The 17,800-nt window shown below is 57.0% G+C and overlaps 3 protein-coding genes across 3 annotated transcripts; all 3 read left to right on the forward strand.

Moving 5' to 3' along the window:
* Positions 1–3,531: 3,531 nt before the first annotated feature.
* On the forward strand, positions 3,532–8,546 carry ENH_00030430 (hypothetical protein; the record flags this gene model as incomplete). Its single annotated transcript, XM_013580105.1, has 7 exons — positions 3,532–3,640; positions 3,767–3,878; positions 5,905–6,163; positions 6,493–6,627; positions 6,764–7,214; positions 7,648–7,773; positions 8,191–8,546. The coding sequence occupies 7 exons, from the start codon at positions 3,532–3,534 to the stop codon at positions 8,544–8,546; spliced, it is 1,548 nt and encodes a 515-aa protein (XP_013435559.1).
* Positions 8,547–13,993: 5,447 nt separating this feature from the next.
* Positions 13,994–16,988, forward strand: ENH_00030440 (hypothetical protein, conserved; the record flags this gene model as incomplete). Its single annotated transcript, XM_013580106.1, has 2 exons — positions 13,994–14,462; positions 14,629–16,988. 2 exons carry the CDS (start codon positions 13,994–13,996, stop codon positions 16,986–16,988), a joined length of 2,829 nt encoding a protein of 942 aa, XP_013435560.1.
* Positions 16,989–17,114: 126 nt separating this feature from the next.
* On the forward strand, positions 17,115–17,462 carry ENH_00030450 (hypothetical protein, conserved; the record flags this gene model as incomplete). The annotated part of the gene is made up of 1 exon (XM_013580107.1): positions 17,115–17,462. The coding sequence occupies one exon, from the start codon at positions 17,115–17,117 to the stop codon at positions 17,460–17,462; it is 348 nt and encodes a 115-aa protein (XP_013435561.1).
* Positions 17,463–17,800: the final 338 nt, after the last annotated feature.

Below are 17,800 nucleotides of genomic sequence, written 5' to 3' on the forward strand. Positions count from 1 at the left end.
GGCTGTAGTCGTTGGAGCGCCAGCAGCGCCGGCAGCATCATCAGCAGCAGCAGCAGATGCTGCTGCTGCTGCTGATGCTGCTGCTGCTGCTGCTGCTGATGCTGATGCCCTAGCAGCAGACTCCCCTGCAGGCCAGTCAGCCGCTGCAGTGCTCCATGCAGCTGCAGCAGCACCTCCCGCAGCAGCATCAGCTGCTGGTGCTGCCACAGCAGCACGTGCTGCTGCTGCTGCTGGTGCTGCTGCTGCTGCTGCTGCTGCTGCTGCTGTCCCTCCTCCGTCATACAACAGCGACACCACGAGCCTGTCGCTTCGCGTTGGGGGATCCCACCTTCCCAGCACCAGCAGCAGCAGCAGCAACAGCAGCAGCAGCAGCAGCAACAGCAGCAGCAGCAGCAGCAGCAGCAGCTGGGAAAAGTCTGCTGCAGCTGAAAGTGTTCGTTTTATTCGAGTTGGTGCTTTTGCTGGAAAACTTCCCAAAGGAAAAGACACCCTCTACTCTCAAGACCAAACCCTTATAGCTATCATCAGCAGCAGCAGCAGCAGCAACAGCAGCAGCAGCAGCAGCGTCTGCTGCGGCTGCAGCAGCCCCGCAGATGCTAACGATGGCAGCAGCAGCTACAGCAGCACAAATGGCAGCGGCGCCCCCAAGGGGCAACAGGAACAGCCCTGCCAGCAAGAGCAGCAACAGCAACAGCAGCAACAGCAGCAGCAGCAACAGCAGCAGCAGCAGCATGGAGTTTGCAAGCTAGCCTCCAGCTGTAGCGGGCTGCTGCGTTGCTTTGTTGCTGCCGCTCCCCAGTCGGGTGCTGCTGCTGGCCCTGCTGCTGCTGCTGCAGCAGCAGCAGCAAGAGGCTTCCGCTGGCGGGGGGTGGAGCTCCCATGCGGACTGGCAGAAGCAGATAATAGATGCCTTAGCAGCAGCATCAGCAGAAACAGCAGCAGCAGCAGCAGCGACAGCAGGAGCAGCAGCAATAGCAGTAGCAGCAGCAGCAGTAGCAGCAGCAACAGCAACAGCAACAGCAGCAACAGCAGTAGCGGCAGCAACAGCAGCAGCAGCAGCAGCAGCAACTGCAGCAGAAAAGCGGGGCAAAAGGGGGTCCTGATGCACGATTGCTCTGCCGCTGCTTGGGCTGAGTTGCCGCCTGTTTTGTTCACCCAGCAGCAGCAGCAGCAGCAGCAGCAGCAACTGCAGCAGCAGCAGCAGCAACTGCAGCAGCAGCAGCAACGGTCACAGGTACTATGCAGTCTCGGTTCCGACTCGCTGCAGTTGTTTGTATTTCGCGGTGTATGTACACCTGATGCTTTTCTCCTCCCTTGGAAGGCCCTTCAGCTAAAGAGCAGCAGCAGCAACAGCAGCAGCAGCAACAGTAACAGCAGCAGCAACACAGAAGGCAGCTGCAGCAACAGCAGATTCTGGCAAGGGGTTTCATTTGTTGATGCTACAGATATTCAGGGAGACAGTTTATTGTTGCTGCAGTGGGACTTAGAGAAGGAGCTTAGCAGCAGTAACAGCAACGGCGACAGCAGCAGCAGCAGCAGCAGCAGCAGCAGCAGCAGCAGCAGCAGCAGCAGCAGCAGCAGCAGCAGCAGCATCAGCAGCAGCAGCAGCAGCAGCAGCAGCAGCAGCAGCAGCAGCAGCAGCAGCAGCAGCAGCAGCAGCAGCAATTGCATTCTAATGTATTCTTTTCCCCTCAGCGTCCTCAGTGCCCTCGCAGATCCCTGCGTTCGCCCCCCTCAGCAGAAGCAGAGAGAAGCAGCTCTTGCGGCATCACCATATGGCAGCAGCAGCAGCAGCAGCAGCAGCAGCAGCAGCAGCGAGACATGGAGGCTGCTGGTGAGCGGGCGCAGCGATTTGCTGCTGCTGCTAAATGATGCTGTGTGTCTGCGGCTGCAGCTTGGCGCATCTGGCGTCTTTCTAAAGCGCCGCTTTTTGCTGCAGCAGCCTGTGTTAGTTCCCGCTGCTGCTGCTTCCAGCAGCAGCAGCAGCAGCAGCAGCAGGCAGCTGCCGCTGCAGCGGTTTGTCGATGTGTGCTGCTGCTCCTTTTACCTGTACGCCCTAACGGCGCCGCCGCTGCAGCAAGTCCTCATTTGGAGTGTTTCTGCAGGAGTGGCAGTGCATGCAATTGAGCTGCCTCTCTACGACCCCCAGCAGCAGCAGCAGCAGCAGCAGCAGCAGCAGCAGCAGCAAAAGCAGCAGCAGCAAAAGCAGCAACGGCTATCTCAGCAAAATAGCAGTGAACGCGTGACCGGCGAGGGGAACAACTCCGTCGTCAGCAAGCAGTGCTGCTGCTGCCATTGCTGCTGCTGCTGCTGCTGCGTCGCAGCAGCAGCCGAAGAGCTGCCGGTGGTGCTGCTGTCTGTGCGCGTAAGCCAAGACTCTCTTTATCTGGTCGTTGGAGACAGCAGGAACTGTCTTCGTGTTGTTGCTTTGAGGGTTTACTTTGCTGCAGCAGCAGCAGCAGCAGCAGCAGCAGCTAGCTGGGGTAACGCAGCAGCAAACACCATGGGGGGCGCCCCCTGCGGCGAGAGGGAGAGAGCAGCAGAAGGGCTGCCTCTAAGGAAGCAGCTGCTGCCAGCTGCTGCTGCTCTTTCTGCTTTCCCAGCAGCTTTTGGCCTCCTGGCTTTACGCCTGCCAATTGCTGCATCTCCTGCTGCTGCAGCTGCTGCACCTGCAGCTGCTGCACCTGCAGCTGCTTCTGCTGCTGCGCCTGCAGCTGTTGCACCTGCTGCTGTTGCACCTTCTGCTGCTGCAGCGGCTGCTGCTGCAGCTGTTGCTGCTGCTGAGACGCCTGCAAAAGTGTACAAGCAGCTGCTCAAGGCATGCGCCTTTATCTCAGCAACAGCAAGACGAGGGGACCCCATTGTGCCTGCTGGACTATCCTCACTTAGCAGCAGCTGCAGCAGCTGCAGCAGCTGCAGCAACAGCAGCAGCTGCAGCAACAGCAGCAGCAGCAACAGCAACAGCAACAGCAGCGACAGCAGGAAGGAGCTTTTCAATAGCAACACCACGCAGAGTGCCATTGTATTTGTCTCCCCTGAGGCTCTTCGCTTCGTGCAGCAGGTTGTCGTGAAGAAGCAGCAGCACAGATACCAGCAGCAGCAGCAGCAGATAGATAGGCAACAGGCGGCGCAGCAGCTCTGTGAAGAGCTGCAGCTAGCGCTGCTGCAGCAAGAGACACGCGCGCTTTTGCTGCTGCAGCAACAACAGCTGCTGCAGCAGTACGAAAGGTTCTGCCGCAGCAGCGAAGCAGCGAATGGAAACAGCAATGCCTTTAGCTGGCCTGCAGCAAGGGTAGAGCTGCAGCAGCTGAAGGAGCAGCAGCAACAGCAGCAGCAGCAAGTGTCTTGGTTGCTGCCTCCCTACGAGCTCCAGCAGCAGCCTGTCGGGCAGCAGGCGTGGCGAGAGGTGCAGCTGCTGCAGCAAGACTTCCCGCTGCACTTACTGCAGCTGCAGCCCTCCTGCAGCAGCACTAGAGGCCCAGCAGCAGACGCAAGTCCCCTTCTAACTGAGCTTGAGACTTTGATGGATGCATGCGCCTTGGTAAGCTGCTGCTGCTGTCGAATCTGCTGCTGTTACTGCTGCTGCTGCTGACTCTGCTGCAGTTGTTGCCGTTGCTGCTACTACGCTGCCAGTGCTGCAGTTGATGCTAGAAATCCTGTTGCTGCTCCTGCTGCTGGTGCCGCTTCCACTGCCGCTTCTGCGGCTGCTGCTGCTACTACGGCAGCAGCGGCAGCAGCAACTGCTGCTCCTTCTGCAGCAGGAAAGGTATAGACACAGGGAGGCCGTTTCCCTATAAGCGAGTTCACCGTATAGAGCAGCAATGCTTGCATATGCTGCTGCTGCTGTTGCTGCTGCCGGGGCTGCTGCTGCATGCAGGGTGCTGCAGTAGCTGCTGACGACGCGCCAGCCGGCTGCCTGTCTTGCTGCGGCGATGGGGAGCTCGTTGAGCTGCTGGCTTCCTTTGCCAGTGAGCAGCAGCAGCAGCAACACGAGCAACAGCAGCAAAAGCAGCAGCAGCGGCAAACACGGATTCAACGGCTTCACGAAACAGCAGCAAGGCTGCAGCAGGCGCAGCGCCAGCGTGCAATGATGGAGGCGCGGCCCCCCTGGCTGTACACAGCAGTTTTGCCTTTCCACTGCAGCAGCAGCAACAGCAGCAGCAGCAGCAGCAACACGCCCTTGCTGCTTGATGAGGTCCTCTCACTGCAGACTACGGGGCGCGTCGCTCAGCGCGTTGTTTCAGGTGGTCCGCGGAGCAGCAGCAGCAGCAGCAGCAGCAGCGACGGCGAGTGCAGCGGCAGCAGCAACAGCGACGGCAAGTGCAGCAGCACTTGCAGCAACCGCGGAGTTGAAGAGAGCTGCAGCCACCATTGCTGCTGCTGTCGCACCACGCGCTTGCGCATTTTTCCGAGCGATGCATTCATTTTCGTTGAAGGCATTCCTTGCTGCAGCAGCAGGAGGCCCAGCAGCAGCTGGAAACTCAGCAGCAATAGCAGGAGCAGCAGCAGCAGCAGCAGCAGCAGAGGCTCTTACTGCAGCGTCTCGTACAGGTGCTGGCTCATCAAGTGGCCTTTTTCTGGCTGCGACGGCGGCACAAAAACGTTTTTTGGGCCTTTTGGTTCTGTTGCACCTGCTGCTGCAGCTGCTGCCTTACCTGCGTCTGCACTTGCTGCTGCACAGGGCGCTTCCAGCAGCAGCCCGTTCTCGCCGTGGGGGCTGCAGCGAGAGAGCAGCAAAGGCAGAAGACAGCAGCAGCAGCAGCAGCAGCAAGAGCTGCCCCGCGGGGAGCTGCCAGTGCAGCTGTGCGTCTCTGCGGGGAGGGGTCTGGGGATCGTTTCTTGCTGCTGCCGTGCTGCGCTGCTGCGGCACCCCAGCGGCTTGCTATTTGCTGCTGTGGGGAGCAGCAGCATGTTGGAGCTGCTGTCTCGTGTGCTGCTGATGGAAGGGCCACAAGCAGCAGCAGCCTTTTGCATGCAGAACGGCCTCGATAGCAGTCAAGTCGCGTTGCTGCTGCTGCAGCTGTCGCTCCGCTGCAGGGACCTCAAGCGCATGCAAGAGGCCCTAGCTCTGCTGCAGCAGCAGCAGCAAATGATAGCCATGCGGCTGCTGATGGTTTTTGTCTTTAATGGATACAGCGCAGAGGCGCTGCCTTTGGCATTTGCAGCAGCGGAACTGCGCGCTGATCCTGCTGCTGCTGCTGCGGCAAATTCAGCTGCAGCAGCTCCCGGCGCTGCTGCGGCTGCGCCTCTCATCTATGACTCCACTGCTGTTGCTCAGCATGCGCTGCTGCTGCTGCAGACGCTACACCGGTATCAGGAGCAGGAGCAGCAGCAGCAGTGCTCGGCCGAGCTGCACCAGCTGAGGGATCGCCGTAACGTAAAGCAAGTGCACAGCAGCAGCAACAGCGACAGCAGCAGAAGCAGCAGCAACGAGATCAGCGTTGCCTTCCCGGCGTCTTTGGTGTCTTTGGTAGTTCCTTGGCGTGCAGCAGCAAACACAGAAGCAACAGCAGCAGTAGCAGCAGTGGTAGCAGCAAGACCCCCTGCAGATGTTCTGCTGCAGTGCGAAGCAGCATCAATGCTAGATATAGGCTTCAGCTCGCGTCTGCTGCTGCGGCTGTTGCGGTTTGCTGTTTCACTCACCGATGTGCGAGTGCTGGCGAAGATTGACCTTGCAGCAGCAGCAGCTGCTGCTGCACCCAACAGTCAGCAGCAGCAGCAGCAGCAGCTAACTGACGAGCTCTCAGAGCTTGCTCTCTACGTGCAGCTCTTGAGGTGGCTGCAGCAACGCGTATCAGCAGCTGCCGATGCGCAAAAGCAGTCAATCCAGCAGCAGCAACAGCAGCAGCAGGTGACGCTACTGCGCACAGACACGCAGCAGCAGCAGCAGCAGCAACAAGAAAGATTCGCTGTTACTCAAAAAGACTCCGAAGTGCCATGGGGACCTGAAGCCTCCATAGAAACTGTTGTCAGGGAAACGCTGCTAAGTGGACGCATCAGCACAGGCTTGTTGTGGCTGCAGCAGCAGCTGCAGCAGCAGCAGCACCGTGTATCTGCGATGGACCTTCTGCAGCAAGTGGCTAACCGAATGGCCTATAGGCTTTTCTGCTGCCAGCAGGCGGAGCTTTTCTTCGTGGGGCTGCAAATGCTGCGCCAAATCGGGGTCGGCGTCAGCTGCTGCTGCTGCTGCTGCTGTCTTTTGCTGTCTGCTGCTGCCCCCTCCCGTTGCTCGTGTACCATTCTTTGCGGCTCTTATCTGCTGCTGCTAGTGCTGTTGGGCAGCCTCAGTTATAGGGGCTGAGTTGCCTGCTGGTGCTACTGTGCGTCAGCGCTGCTGCTGCTGCTGCTGCTTGCCGGTGCTGTTGCTTCCAGCCACTATTGCCGCTGCCATTTCGCTGCAGCAACACGAGCTACTTCTGGGCAGTCTCTTGCACTGCACTGCATTTGCATCCCCTGTTGCTGTCTTTGTTGCTGCTGCTGCTGCTGCTGCAGGCGGACATTCCAGGTTTCTGTCTACGAGCTGCACTGCTGACAACGCGCACGCCTGTCCGCTGCCGTTTGCTGCGACACCTTTATCACCAGAAGCAGCTGCAGCCTGCGCACATGAAGCTGATCCGCATTATGCAGGTCCTGATTTGCTGTTGCTGCTGCTGCTGCTGCTGCATGCGGCAACTGGACAGTCGCTACCCCTTGATTTGCTGCTGTAACTAGCCAGGAGTGCCCGCATCTCACAGCTGCTGCGTCAATGTGTTTGCTGCTGCAGGTCCTGGAGCTGCTCTTTACGAATCCTTCCTACGATGCTGAGCTGGCCAGGAGATATTCCTCCATAGCAGCAGCAGCAGCAGACGCAGCAGCAGCAGACACAGCAGCAGCTGCGCGAGCAGGCACAGGGGCCGCTGCAACAGAGGATGATGCAAGTTGCGTGGCACTCCCAACTGAAGGTGCTAGCAGAGACACAGCAAGAGATATGCTGAGCTTGGGCAGCAGCAGCAGCAACAGCAGCAACAGCAGCAGCCAGTTCCCTACTGCAGGTGCAGATGCTCCAGAGGACTGCTGGCCCGCCGGGGGCAGCGCAGCCATCATTGCTGGGGCGCTGTGTGAGGGCTATGTTTCGCTGCGAGTACGGAGGCAAATTCTGCAGCAGCAGCAGCAGCAACAGCCGCAGCAGCAGACACAGCAGCACACGACGCTCGGCGACAGAAGCTTCTTCACAGGCAAGAGTGACCCTCAGAGATAGAAATTATGGGCGCAATGCCATAAAGATAAATTATAGCAAACAGAAAAAAACACAAAACACGGAAAAAGGGAGCAAACGCAGATGTGCGCAGTCGCAGCGATAGACGGACAGCTGAGACAAAAAAGCTAGCAGCAGCAGCAGCAGCTGCTGCTGCTGCAGCAGCACCAGCAGCAGCAAAAGAAAGAAAGACGCATCAACTGGAGCCGGCACAAAGGCATTTATCAGAAAAGGATAATTAATATATTTTAAAAAATGGAAGATGGAGGGAGCAGCCGGGAGGCTGCCCTAGAATGCCCACACGGCCTGGGGCTTTCTCTGCATGCGGTTGTTGGTTCTGAGGCGCGCCGCCCCGTGACTGCTGCTGCTTCTGATGCTGCTGCTGCTGCTGCTGCTGCTGCTGGCCTCTTCAGGGTGCAGCAAAGCTGAGGCGGCAGAAGCGCCTCCTGTTTTCACTCCGGAAAGATACCCCAAAGAGGCTCTCAGGGTACAGACTCCTTGGTGCTGTTGCTTTGCTGCAGCAGCCGCTGCTGCTCATGGTGCTACTTCCCGCGCGATGCAGTTTGCTTGTTACTTTTTGCTGCTGTCACTTTTTGCTGCCGGCATCCAGACTGGCTTCCAGCAGTGTGCGACTCACCTCAATTTCATCTTGATCTGCCATAAACAATAATATGTTCCCACTCTCCTCTTTTCGCACGTTGCTTCTGCTGCTGCTGCTTCTCCCGTTGCTGTTGGTGGTGGCGGTGGTGGTGGCTGTGCTGCTGCTGCTGCTGCTGCTGCCTTTACAGGCGTGCTGCAGTGGATGGCCAGGCACTGACTACAAACTGGAGCAGCAGCGCTGCAGGCATTTGCAGCTCCATGTTGCAGCTACTCTGCAGCAGCAGCAGCAACAGCAACCAATGTTGCTGTTTCTGTGCTGCAGGCCTGGGCCCATATGGGTTCCGGGGAGGTACCAGACCTCGCGGAGTGCTGCTTCTCGGGTTTCGCGGCTGCTGCTGCTGCTGCTGCTGCTGCCCAGAGCTGTAGCCGAGACTGCAGCGTTGGCGATGAAGGGCTGCATCCGCAGCAGCAACTGCTGCAGCAGCAGCTGCTGCTGTCCCAGGGCCCGGGCGGCAGCAGTGCAACACTCCACGGAGGGCGCAAGTGGAAGGCCGCAACTGAAGTAGAGGCTGATGTGCTGCAGCTGCACCAAGCAGCGACTGCTGCAGCAGCGGACTCTCACCAGCAGCAGCAGCAGCAGCAACAGCACAGCTTCCTGTTGCGGGCGAATCTCAGGCAAGGCGCAGCACAGACACAGCAACAAACCAGATAAGGAAATGCTGCCAAGGGAAAACCAGCAGAAACTTCAAAATAAGTGGAAGACACAATCCCATAGCAGCTAGACTCTCCTCCCGATTGCAATTAATTTTCAAAACTCCCTTTTTGTCTCCTTATTTTGCCCCCGAATTGCTTCCTGTTGCTGTGCTGCTGTTTGAGCAGCGCCCGTGTCAGTGTGTCTGTACTGTGTTTGCTGGTTTCGTTTTCTTTCTTGAGGAAGTGATTTCTCTTCTTCGCATTTGTTTAAACAACAACATAAATGAGGGACAAAAGCATCAGTACTTGGCCCGCCGGTGCACGTCTGTATCCTGACTTGTGCTGCTGATGTTGTTGCTGCTGTTGCTGCTACTGCTGCTGTTGCTGCTGCTGCTGCTGCGTGGCTTCAGGGGGACCTGCTCAGAATGCAGCCGCCTGATAGCGAGCGAGCCGGACCTGCTGTCTGTCTTTGCTGCTCCCCCCGGCGGGAGAAGTGCTTCAGCAAGAGCAGCAGCAGCTGCTGCTGCCAGTGCATCTCTTGGCGGCTACATGAGCCTGTCTCTTTACGAGTTGTCTCTTCTCAAACCCAGCAGCATTTTGCGCATATTTGCTGAGAAGCGGCATGTGCAGCTCGTGCACAGTCTGCGGTCTCCGTCGCGCCGCAGCTGCAGCAGAAAACGCCAGCCTCAGCCGCAGCAGCAGCAGCAGCAGCAGCAGCAAGGGCTGCACACACTGTGGGAGGTTGCTGCTCGGTATCTCGGCATTTCTGAAGGCATCAAGAGTGCTTTGGTCTGGAAATGTCTTTTCTCTTTTTGTCTGGCGCATTGTGATTGGCGGGGAGTGGCCCTTTGCGTGGCTGAGCTGCCGCTGCACCCCACTGTTACCTGCGACCCTTGGGGGCGCCTTAAACTGGTTGCTGCTGCTGCTGCTGCTGGCAGCAGCAGCAGCAGCAAAGGCAAGATGAAGAGGCTCGCGCTGCTGCAGCGGATCCTTTCCTTTCTACGAAGACGCAGAGAAGGGGGGGAGTCGGCCTTCCTTGACGAGCTGCTGCTGCAGCAGCTTGCAAGGCGGGGTCTGTTTTTAGAGGCTCCAACAGCAGCAGCAGCAGCAAGGGAAGCAGCTGGTGCAGAGCACGACGACACAGTTCTGGCTTTGCTGCTTCAGAGACACGCGAAGGCTGGCCGACTGTTTAGGAAGCAGCAGTCTCTGCCGCCGCAGCAGCAGCAACAGCGGCAGCAGCAGCCGCAGCTCGAGGCGGCGGCCGAAATGCTGCCTGTGGGGTCTCTGTCGCCTCTGCACCTCTTCGTCATGCAGCTGTGCCTGTCCAACACGCTTCCCTCTTTGCTTCTTTCCTACCTGGAGGTGCCTCAGCTGCCTTTTGCTGCTGTTGTTGCTGCTGCTGCTGCTGCAACTGCTACAAGTGCTTCCTGGCGAACTTCCTCTCTGCTTTGTCTTTTGCTTTTGTTGTGTGCCTCTCTGTGACATTAAAGAGTGCTGCTATTGCTGCTGCTGTTGGTGCTGTTGCTGCTGTTGCTGCTGCCGCTCTCGCTCTGCCTCGTCTGTGTGAAGTTCATCTGTTCAATCCGTAAATCTGTCCTCGGTTCTTTCTATCTTTTGCACCTCCGCAGCACTTCTGCTTGGGGAATGACTTTGAAGCTCAGCAGCTCTTAAAAGCCAGCATTCGAGCTAGAAACAACAATAGCAGCAGCAGCAGCAGCAGCAGCAGCACAAGCAGCAGCGGCAGCAGCACCCTTCACTGGGTGACTGTGGCCTTGCTAGGCCGATTGGGAAACCACGCGCTGGCAGCAGCAGGAATGCATCAAGCAGCAGCCCAGCTTTGCCCCCGAGGTTTGCTGCTGCTGCTGTTGCTAGTGCTGCTGCTGCTTCGTTTCACTTGCCGTAGCAGCTGCAGCAAGGACAGCGGAACGAGCAGCAGCTGCTCTCAGCCTGCTGCAGCTCTTGTGTGTATTCATCTAGGGCTCCAGATTTAAATGTTAGCACTTTAACTGGATGGATTTGCAAATGCGTTTTCTTCAGGGGACTCGTTTGTTTGCAAGGACTCCGAGGGAACACCATTTTTGCCTTTGTCGGCTGTCTCCCGTCTCTCTCCGCCCATGTTAGTTTCACTCCTGGCCTTTATCCCGCAGCCTCCTGCTGCAACATCAACCGCAGCAGCAGCAGAAACCACAGCAGCAGCAGCAGCAGCAGCAGCAGCGGATCCCCGGGGTAGCAGCGAGGGGCACGGGCACCTCTTTTCTGTTTCCCGTGCAGACTTGCGGTAAGCAGCACCAAGCAGCCATTTGTTGTCCACTAAGTACTTCCCTTTTAAGTGCTTTATTTTATTTTTTATCTCAATTTTATTTCTTCTTTTGTATAGACATACCTCTTTCTCTCTTCCTCAGCCTGTCTCTATCTGTCCGTTCTCTCTCCGTTTATTTCCGTTTACTGGTGCTTTCTTTGTTTACTTTGCGGCCATTGTCTTGCTGGCTAAAGCTTTCTTTGTTTACTTTGCGGCCATTGTCTTGCTGGCTAAAGCTTTTGTTGCTTAATTGCTTTTCTTTTCTCTTGTAGTTGCCTTTTTTTTGGATTTTTTCCCAGATTTGGTCTGGCGCCCTTCAGGGAGTTGTCTAGGGCATACTTTGTGGACTGCATGCAGCTGCAGCAGCAGCAGCAGCAGCAGCAGCAGACGCAAGATCTGGTGCAGCAGCAGCGGGAAGGGAAGACGCGGCTTCAGGAGAAGCCCGTGGTCCTGAATACCTGCCTCTTTGCTGCTTCTGTCCTGGAGCAGCAAAGGCGCATACGCCATTACCATTCATTTGGGGGACAAGAGCAGCAGCAGCAGCAGACGCAGCAGCAGCAGGACCCCTCTTGGTTTTTAATGGACATGCAGACATGGAGAAAAGACCTGTCTTTGTTAAATTTACTCTCAGAGTGTTTCCGTTCGCTTGATGTTGGGTCTCTTTTGGAGCCAGTTGAGGTATTTGCTGCTGCTGCTGCAGCAGCAGCTGCTGCTGTTGGTTCTGGCGAAGGCGCTGAGTCCTTTAGTGCCAATGGCTGTGTCGCCGTCGGTGCTGCAGTAACAGGGGCTGCTGCTGTAGCAAATGGCCTGGAGCGACGAGAATCAGCAGCAGCAACAGCAGCAGCAACGGCAGCAGCAACAGCAGCAGCGGCAAAAGCCCTGCCTTTGGCTGTTAGGCAGTCCTTTTTGAATGGAAAAGCCTTTACTTCTTTGCTGCAACGTGTGCACGGGCCAAAAGCAACTGCAGCTGCTGCACTTGACTCCAGCTGCCGCAGCAGCACCAGCGAGGGCTTCAGTGTGGCATATTTCCTTTCTCAGGGCCGTCCCTCTGCTGCCTTTCATTTGCTGCTTGCAAGCCGCAGTAGCTGCCGCTGCTGCTGCTCACAGCGGAGCTGCAGCAGCAGCAGCAGCACATGTCCTGCCGCTGCAGGCAGCACTTTCTCCGAAGGGCTGGTCTTACCGCTGGCCCCGGAACAAGCAGACCTGCTGCAGGAAACAGCCGTTCACGTGGCGCTGTGCAACTTACTTGATGAAGGAGTTGTCTCTTCTTGTCTCCTTTTTTTGGAATTATGCGGCATCGACGCCACCATTCTGAGAGTGGACGCGCAGTCCGCGCGCCGCATTTACGAGCACCAGAAGCAGCAGCAGCAGCAGCAGCGGCAAAATTCGGCTGCCGAAGCGACGAACCGCAGAGCAGCAGTGCCAGGCGATGATTCTGCAGCAGCCACGGTCATACAGCTCTTCCGGGGCTTCCCCCGCCCCTCATCCAAATCTGGCAGCAGCAGCAGCAGCAGCAGCAGGAGCGGCCGGGGCATATCTTCCCCTGACCTTCTGTCAGCTCTCCGCCTTTTAGAAGAAGCCACTTGGGCCCTCAGCGCCCCCCCAGAAAAGGCAGCTTCGGGGAATGCAACATCTGCTGCTGCTGCAATCAAGAGACAGGCAACTAACCCGTGGCATCTTGTTGCACATTTCTGCAGGCTAGTCTCTATGTTATCGCTGCTGCTGCAGATGCTAGGCTGGAAGTTCTCGCAGCTGCTGCTCCCACTGCCTGAGCCCAACACCTCCCTATGCTGCTGCTACGCTGCTGCTGCGCTCCATGTTGCAGTTTTTGCTTCTTCGCTGCTGCTGCTGCTGCTGCTATAGGGCCCACGAGCTTCCCCATTCGCTGACGCTGCTGCATGAGTTGGCACGGAAGGGCCACTGGCTGTCTGTTCTTCATGAAGCAGAACTCCAGCGGTGTCCCAAAGACACTCTGCGGGGGGTTATAGACGGGTGAGCTTTTTGCTGCTGCTACTGCTACTGTTACTGCTGCTCTCGTTGCTGCGGCTGCTGTCTACACTTGGGCAGTTTGACTGCTGCCGGTGCTGCTGCAGGTATTTCACTGACCCCTGCCTGCGAGGGCACCTGAAGAGAGCGATAGGCTGCAGCAGCAACTCACGCTCTGCTGCAGCAGCGCCGGAGTCATTCTGGGGCAATTCAGACCCTCTCTACCTTCTTGTTGCTGTACGATGTGACCACTGCTGCTGTTCTTGCTGTTCTGCTGCTGCAGTGATAATTTTCCGCGGCTGCTAGTGCTTGCCACTACAAATGAGTTCCTGTTGCCACTTTTCTGCTTTGTGCAGCTACCACTTCGTTGGTTTATGCTGCTGTTATTTGCTAATTACATTTACACCACTAGGACACAATTCAGTATGAGAAGAATTTTTTGGTGCCGCAGGCGAGACAGAAGCAGCAGCAGCGCCAGCTGGGACTGCAGCTGCTACGGGAGGCTCTGCGGCTGCGCCGCCCTCGCCTTGCGGTGTACGCGAGCTGCTTCTCGGACTGCAGTTTGCTGCAGTGTCTGTCTATATGGCTGGCCCTCCAGGCTGCACTGTTGCTGCCACAGCACCACCACCATCAAAAGCAGCAGCAGCAGCAGCAGCAGGAGCAGCAGCTTGCTGGGCTGCTGCGTCAGGCAGGGCTACAGCGCATGCAGGTGCACGGAGCTGTTCTACCAGCACAGCAGCACCAAGAAATGCTTCCTCGTCTGCTGCAGCTGGTCCAGACGGGCGCTGCAGCCGCAGCATCGGCAGCAGGTGCTGCAGCTCGTGACGAGTGCATTCTGGTTTCTGCAACAGCCGAAACTCTCTGGGGTCTTATACTGAGTTTAGGGGAGGCCGGTTGCTTCGTGCTGCTGCTGCGGGGCTTTTCCCTTTTTGACCCGAAGAGCCCTCTAATGCATGTTTTGCATTTCTTGAGGTAAATTCCCTAACGCAAAAGTAGATATAAGAATACACTTACATGCTGCTGCTGCGTCAGGCTTGCATGCATTCTCTAAACTGCATTAACAAGCTTCACATATTCTTCCACACGCGCATGCACACTGTGCCTTTGTCAGGGCTTTTTCGCAACGGCACTTTAAAACGGCGGCGGCAGCCCTGAAGCGCTATGTGCTTTACCGCCGCAGCATGCACCAGGCAGCAGCTGCAGCAGCAGCAGACACAGCGGCACTTGCAGCAGCGGGGGCGCCAAAGTCAGCAGAAACAGACGCAGGTGCACCTGCCATGGGAGACGTAGACGGTTCTGCTGCAAGGGACGCTGTACCGCCAGAAGGGTACACGCTTCATGCAGCAGACATTCGGCATGTTAGCAGTGAGCTGCTGCGCATGCTACTGCTGGCCCAGGGGCCCTGCATGCAGCAGCTTCTGCAGCTGCTGCATGAAGTAGGCTACTCGCAGTGCTTTTGTCTTTTGCATCATGCTGCCGCTATCTGCAGCGGGGAGAGTCCCGTGCTGCAGCAGCAGTTGCAGAGGCTACTGCAGCAGCAACTGCAGCAGACCGTCGACATGCCACTGCAAGAGGGGCGCAGCGAGCTTTTGCTGGCTTTGTTGCAGCAGCGCAAGTATGCAGAGGCAAGACAGTGGGCAAGACTAGCAGGTCAGATCCAGAGCTGAGCGCTTAATGTTAATGAAGTAGAATTCATGTTCTTTCTTAGTGACACTTGAGCCCTGGCGAGCGTAGCATCAAGTGAAGCAGCAGAGGCAGCAAACAGTCCAAAATTCGTGCCGACGGGACACTCTCTCATTTGTGCCTTTCATTGCAGGCCTCGGCACCAGCTGTTTGCAGCTCGTGACAGTGCACGAAGTTGCTGAGTGCCTTACAGGGCTTCGGAACAGCAGCACCAGTGGTCGGAAGTCTAGGGGTCCAGTGGAAGAGCGTCTGGACGTTTGGGCTCGTTGCTATAGGCTGTTTGCTATTCACCAGTACCCTACGGTGCTTGCTGCAGTCTTTCTGCTTTCTGTGTCTTCTCAAATGGAGGGGGATATCAGTTTGGCGGAGCAGGCCTTCCTGCTGGCTGCTGCCTTGAGCCTTCTGGGAGCCCCGCACCCCAATCCTCCAGCGCTTCCTACCCGTGATGCAATCGTGCAGCAGCTCATTAACTGCGCGCAGGGCAGCTGCACTACTTGCAGAAGCAGCAGCAGAAGCAGCGACAGCAGCAACAGCAGCAGCTGCGGCGGTGCGACTGGGGCGGGGGGATTGACATTGATCGGCTGCCTGCCTCTGCAGCCCGAGGAAATGCGTTCTGTGTTTTGGGTAAGGCAAGCAGAGACTGCATCTGATGCACATGCAGATGATGAGAGCTTTTGCTGCTTATGCAGCAGCGACACGGACACCCAGAAAGTTGTTCAAAGCGACGAAAGCAGCATACGCACCAGCGACCAAAATTGCTGCAGGTGCTTAGTTTCCCCCCAGTTGCTTGCTCAGCTGCAAGGCCGGCTGCTGCTGCTGCTGACTTCTCAATCCACTGTAGCAGCTGCCACTGCTGCACTGACACCGGAGCTCACGGGAAGCCTGTGGGAGCATCAAGCAGCAGAGCCTCAGTTGCTGCTCCACGGAACAGCAACGCCTCTACCAGCCTGCCACAGCAGCAGCAATGTGCAGCGGCTGCTGGAGCGTCTGCAGCAGCTTGTGGATCCTGAAGCTCCTGCTCTGCCTCTGCACCACTTGGCAGCCCCACAATGGCCGCCTTCACTAGGCGCCCACTTGGAGGCCAAAGACATTTGCCACCAGCAGCAACACCAGGAGAAAAGCGCAGAAGAAAGTTTATCGCTGCTGCCTGCAGAAAAGGCCCAAGGAGGGGCCCCGGAGCAGCAGCCAGCCTGCACGGTGCTGCTGGACCAGCTGCAGCAGGCGGTGCACCACTCCATATCAATTGGCTGCACGCACATTGCCAGGTCTCTTGTTGGGAACTTCTTAACCCTGCTGCGACAGCCCCATCCCGCTAGTGCTGCAGGTGCTGCGCCAAATACCAAGTCAATAGAAGACGAGCAGCAGCGACAGCACCTTCTGCTGCTTCAGAGTCTGTCTCAAGAGGTGCAGCTCGCGGAGCTGCTGCTGCGCGTGGTCACACTACCTATTCCTTTAAAGGCACAGCAGCAACAGCTAGTCCTGCTGCAGACCTTATCTGCTGCGGCTGCTGCTGCGTGCGCCAGCACCAGGCCCGACGCTGGCTCTCTGCCCCAACCCCACAGAGATTTGCTGCAGATGTTGCAGGAACATCTAGGATCTTCTGCAGCTCAGGAACAGCAGCAGCAGCGAAAGCAGCAACAAGAGCATGAGGTTGTACAGCAGCATGAAGACAGCGTCAATCAGCAGCAACGCCTCTTATCGCTGCAAATGCACCGGCAGCAGTTGCAGCTGTTGTCTCAGCTGGTGCAGCGCTGCAAGCCGGGGTTGCATGAATTTTGCTTAGAGCTCCTCGTTGTTTTCGCTGTGAGCCTTGTTCTTGTGTCGCCTTTTAATGCGGTTCTGAAGCAGCAGCAGCAACGGCCGGAAGACCTATTGCTGCGCTTGCTGCTGGCGTGTGCCTTCCCCACCTCGGACTTGCCCAAAATCACGCTTTGCATGCGATTTGCTGCAAAGTTAACGAGAGACGGCCAGCTGCAGCAGCAACAGGTTGCTGCTGTGCTTCTTGCTGCTTTTATCGACCATCAGAAGCAGCACTTGCAAGTCGAGCACATGCAGTGTTCAAGCTCACAGCAGGGGCCCCAGCGGCAGCAGCGGGTAGTATGGTTTGAATGGCCACTTCTGCTGCTAAAAGACTTTCTGAGGGTTTGCGAAGCTCCAGGTCTCGCTGGCGTACAGGCGTTGGAGCTGCTGCTTCAACAAGAGCGCAAAGAGACGGAGCGGGCGCAGGAGCTGCAGCTGCAGCACGTGGCCTCTTCTTGTGCTGCTGCAGCGTGTGCTGCTTCTTTGCCGCTTCTGCATGAGCAAGAAGTAGAGGTGTCTTTGCTTGCTTTCTATGACCTAGAGCGCGCATGCAACGCTGCGGGGCTTCTGCAGCTGCTGCAACTGATACAGCGGCGACTTGAGATGTATATGCAGCTCGGCAAACCGTATTTGCTGCTGCGCGTTCTCACGACCATCTCCCCCTCCCCACATTTCAAGCCAGCAATTCAGTAAATAGCACAGTAGCCACTGGTTTTTCTGTTGCTGTCTTCATTGCTGGTGGTGCTGCTGTCGCCTTTTTTGTACATACAATTTGGGGGGCATGAATATTAAATATATGCTGCTTGACTTGCTTTTAGGATGTTGCTAGATGGAGGGTACCTGCTGCAGTTGCTTGCAGCCTGCCGTAAGGGTATAAAGCAGCAGCAGCCGCAGACGCAACAGCAGCAGCTGCATCAGCAGCAGCTGCTGCTAGAGGCAAACGTTATACCCGAAGTACAAGTGTGTGAGTCTCTCGCCCTCGCTATATGTGACCTGCTGTACTCCCAGTATGAACAGCAGTTGCAGCAGCTGCTGCAGCCAGAGGCTTCCGCGCAGCAGGAGCGGGAAAAGAGGACACTGAAGGTCTCCTTGGATAATCTGATTTTTGCGAATTGGGAACTTGGGTTTAAGAAGGAAGCCGGGTATGCTTTGTGGATGTTTTCATGAGCTCGTACTGTTAATGCTGCACCATGAATCCTTCTGCGGCCTTGCTGCTGGACCTACTTTGCTGTGCCTGCAACGCGTGCATTTTTGTGCAAGTTCTGCTTTGCTGCAGTCTCCTCCTGCAGCAGGAGGCTTTTCGTTGCCTCGCCATGGGATTGGCACCGCAGGACTTTTATTGCGAGCGGGGTGCTGACCGTCTGTCTCTTGGTCTCCAGGTGTGTTGCCTCTTTCGCTTCCCTGAGTTTTTGTTTGGCTCCTTAATTTTGGCCAGTGGCGTTTTCTCGTGTGCTGCTGCGTCTTGCTGCTCGTGTTGCTGCTGCAGCTGCTGCTCCAGGCCTCGC

Source organism: Eimeria necatrix, genomic scaffold (assembly GCF_000499385.1).
Source record: "Eimeria necatrix Houghton genomic scaffold, Enh_scaff220, whole genome shotgun sequence".
Lineage (NCBI taxonomy): Eukaryota > Apicomplexa > Conoidasida > Eucoccidiorida > Eimeriidae > Eimeria > Eimeria necatrix.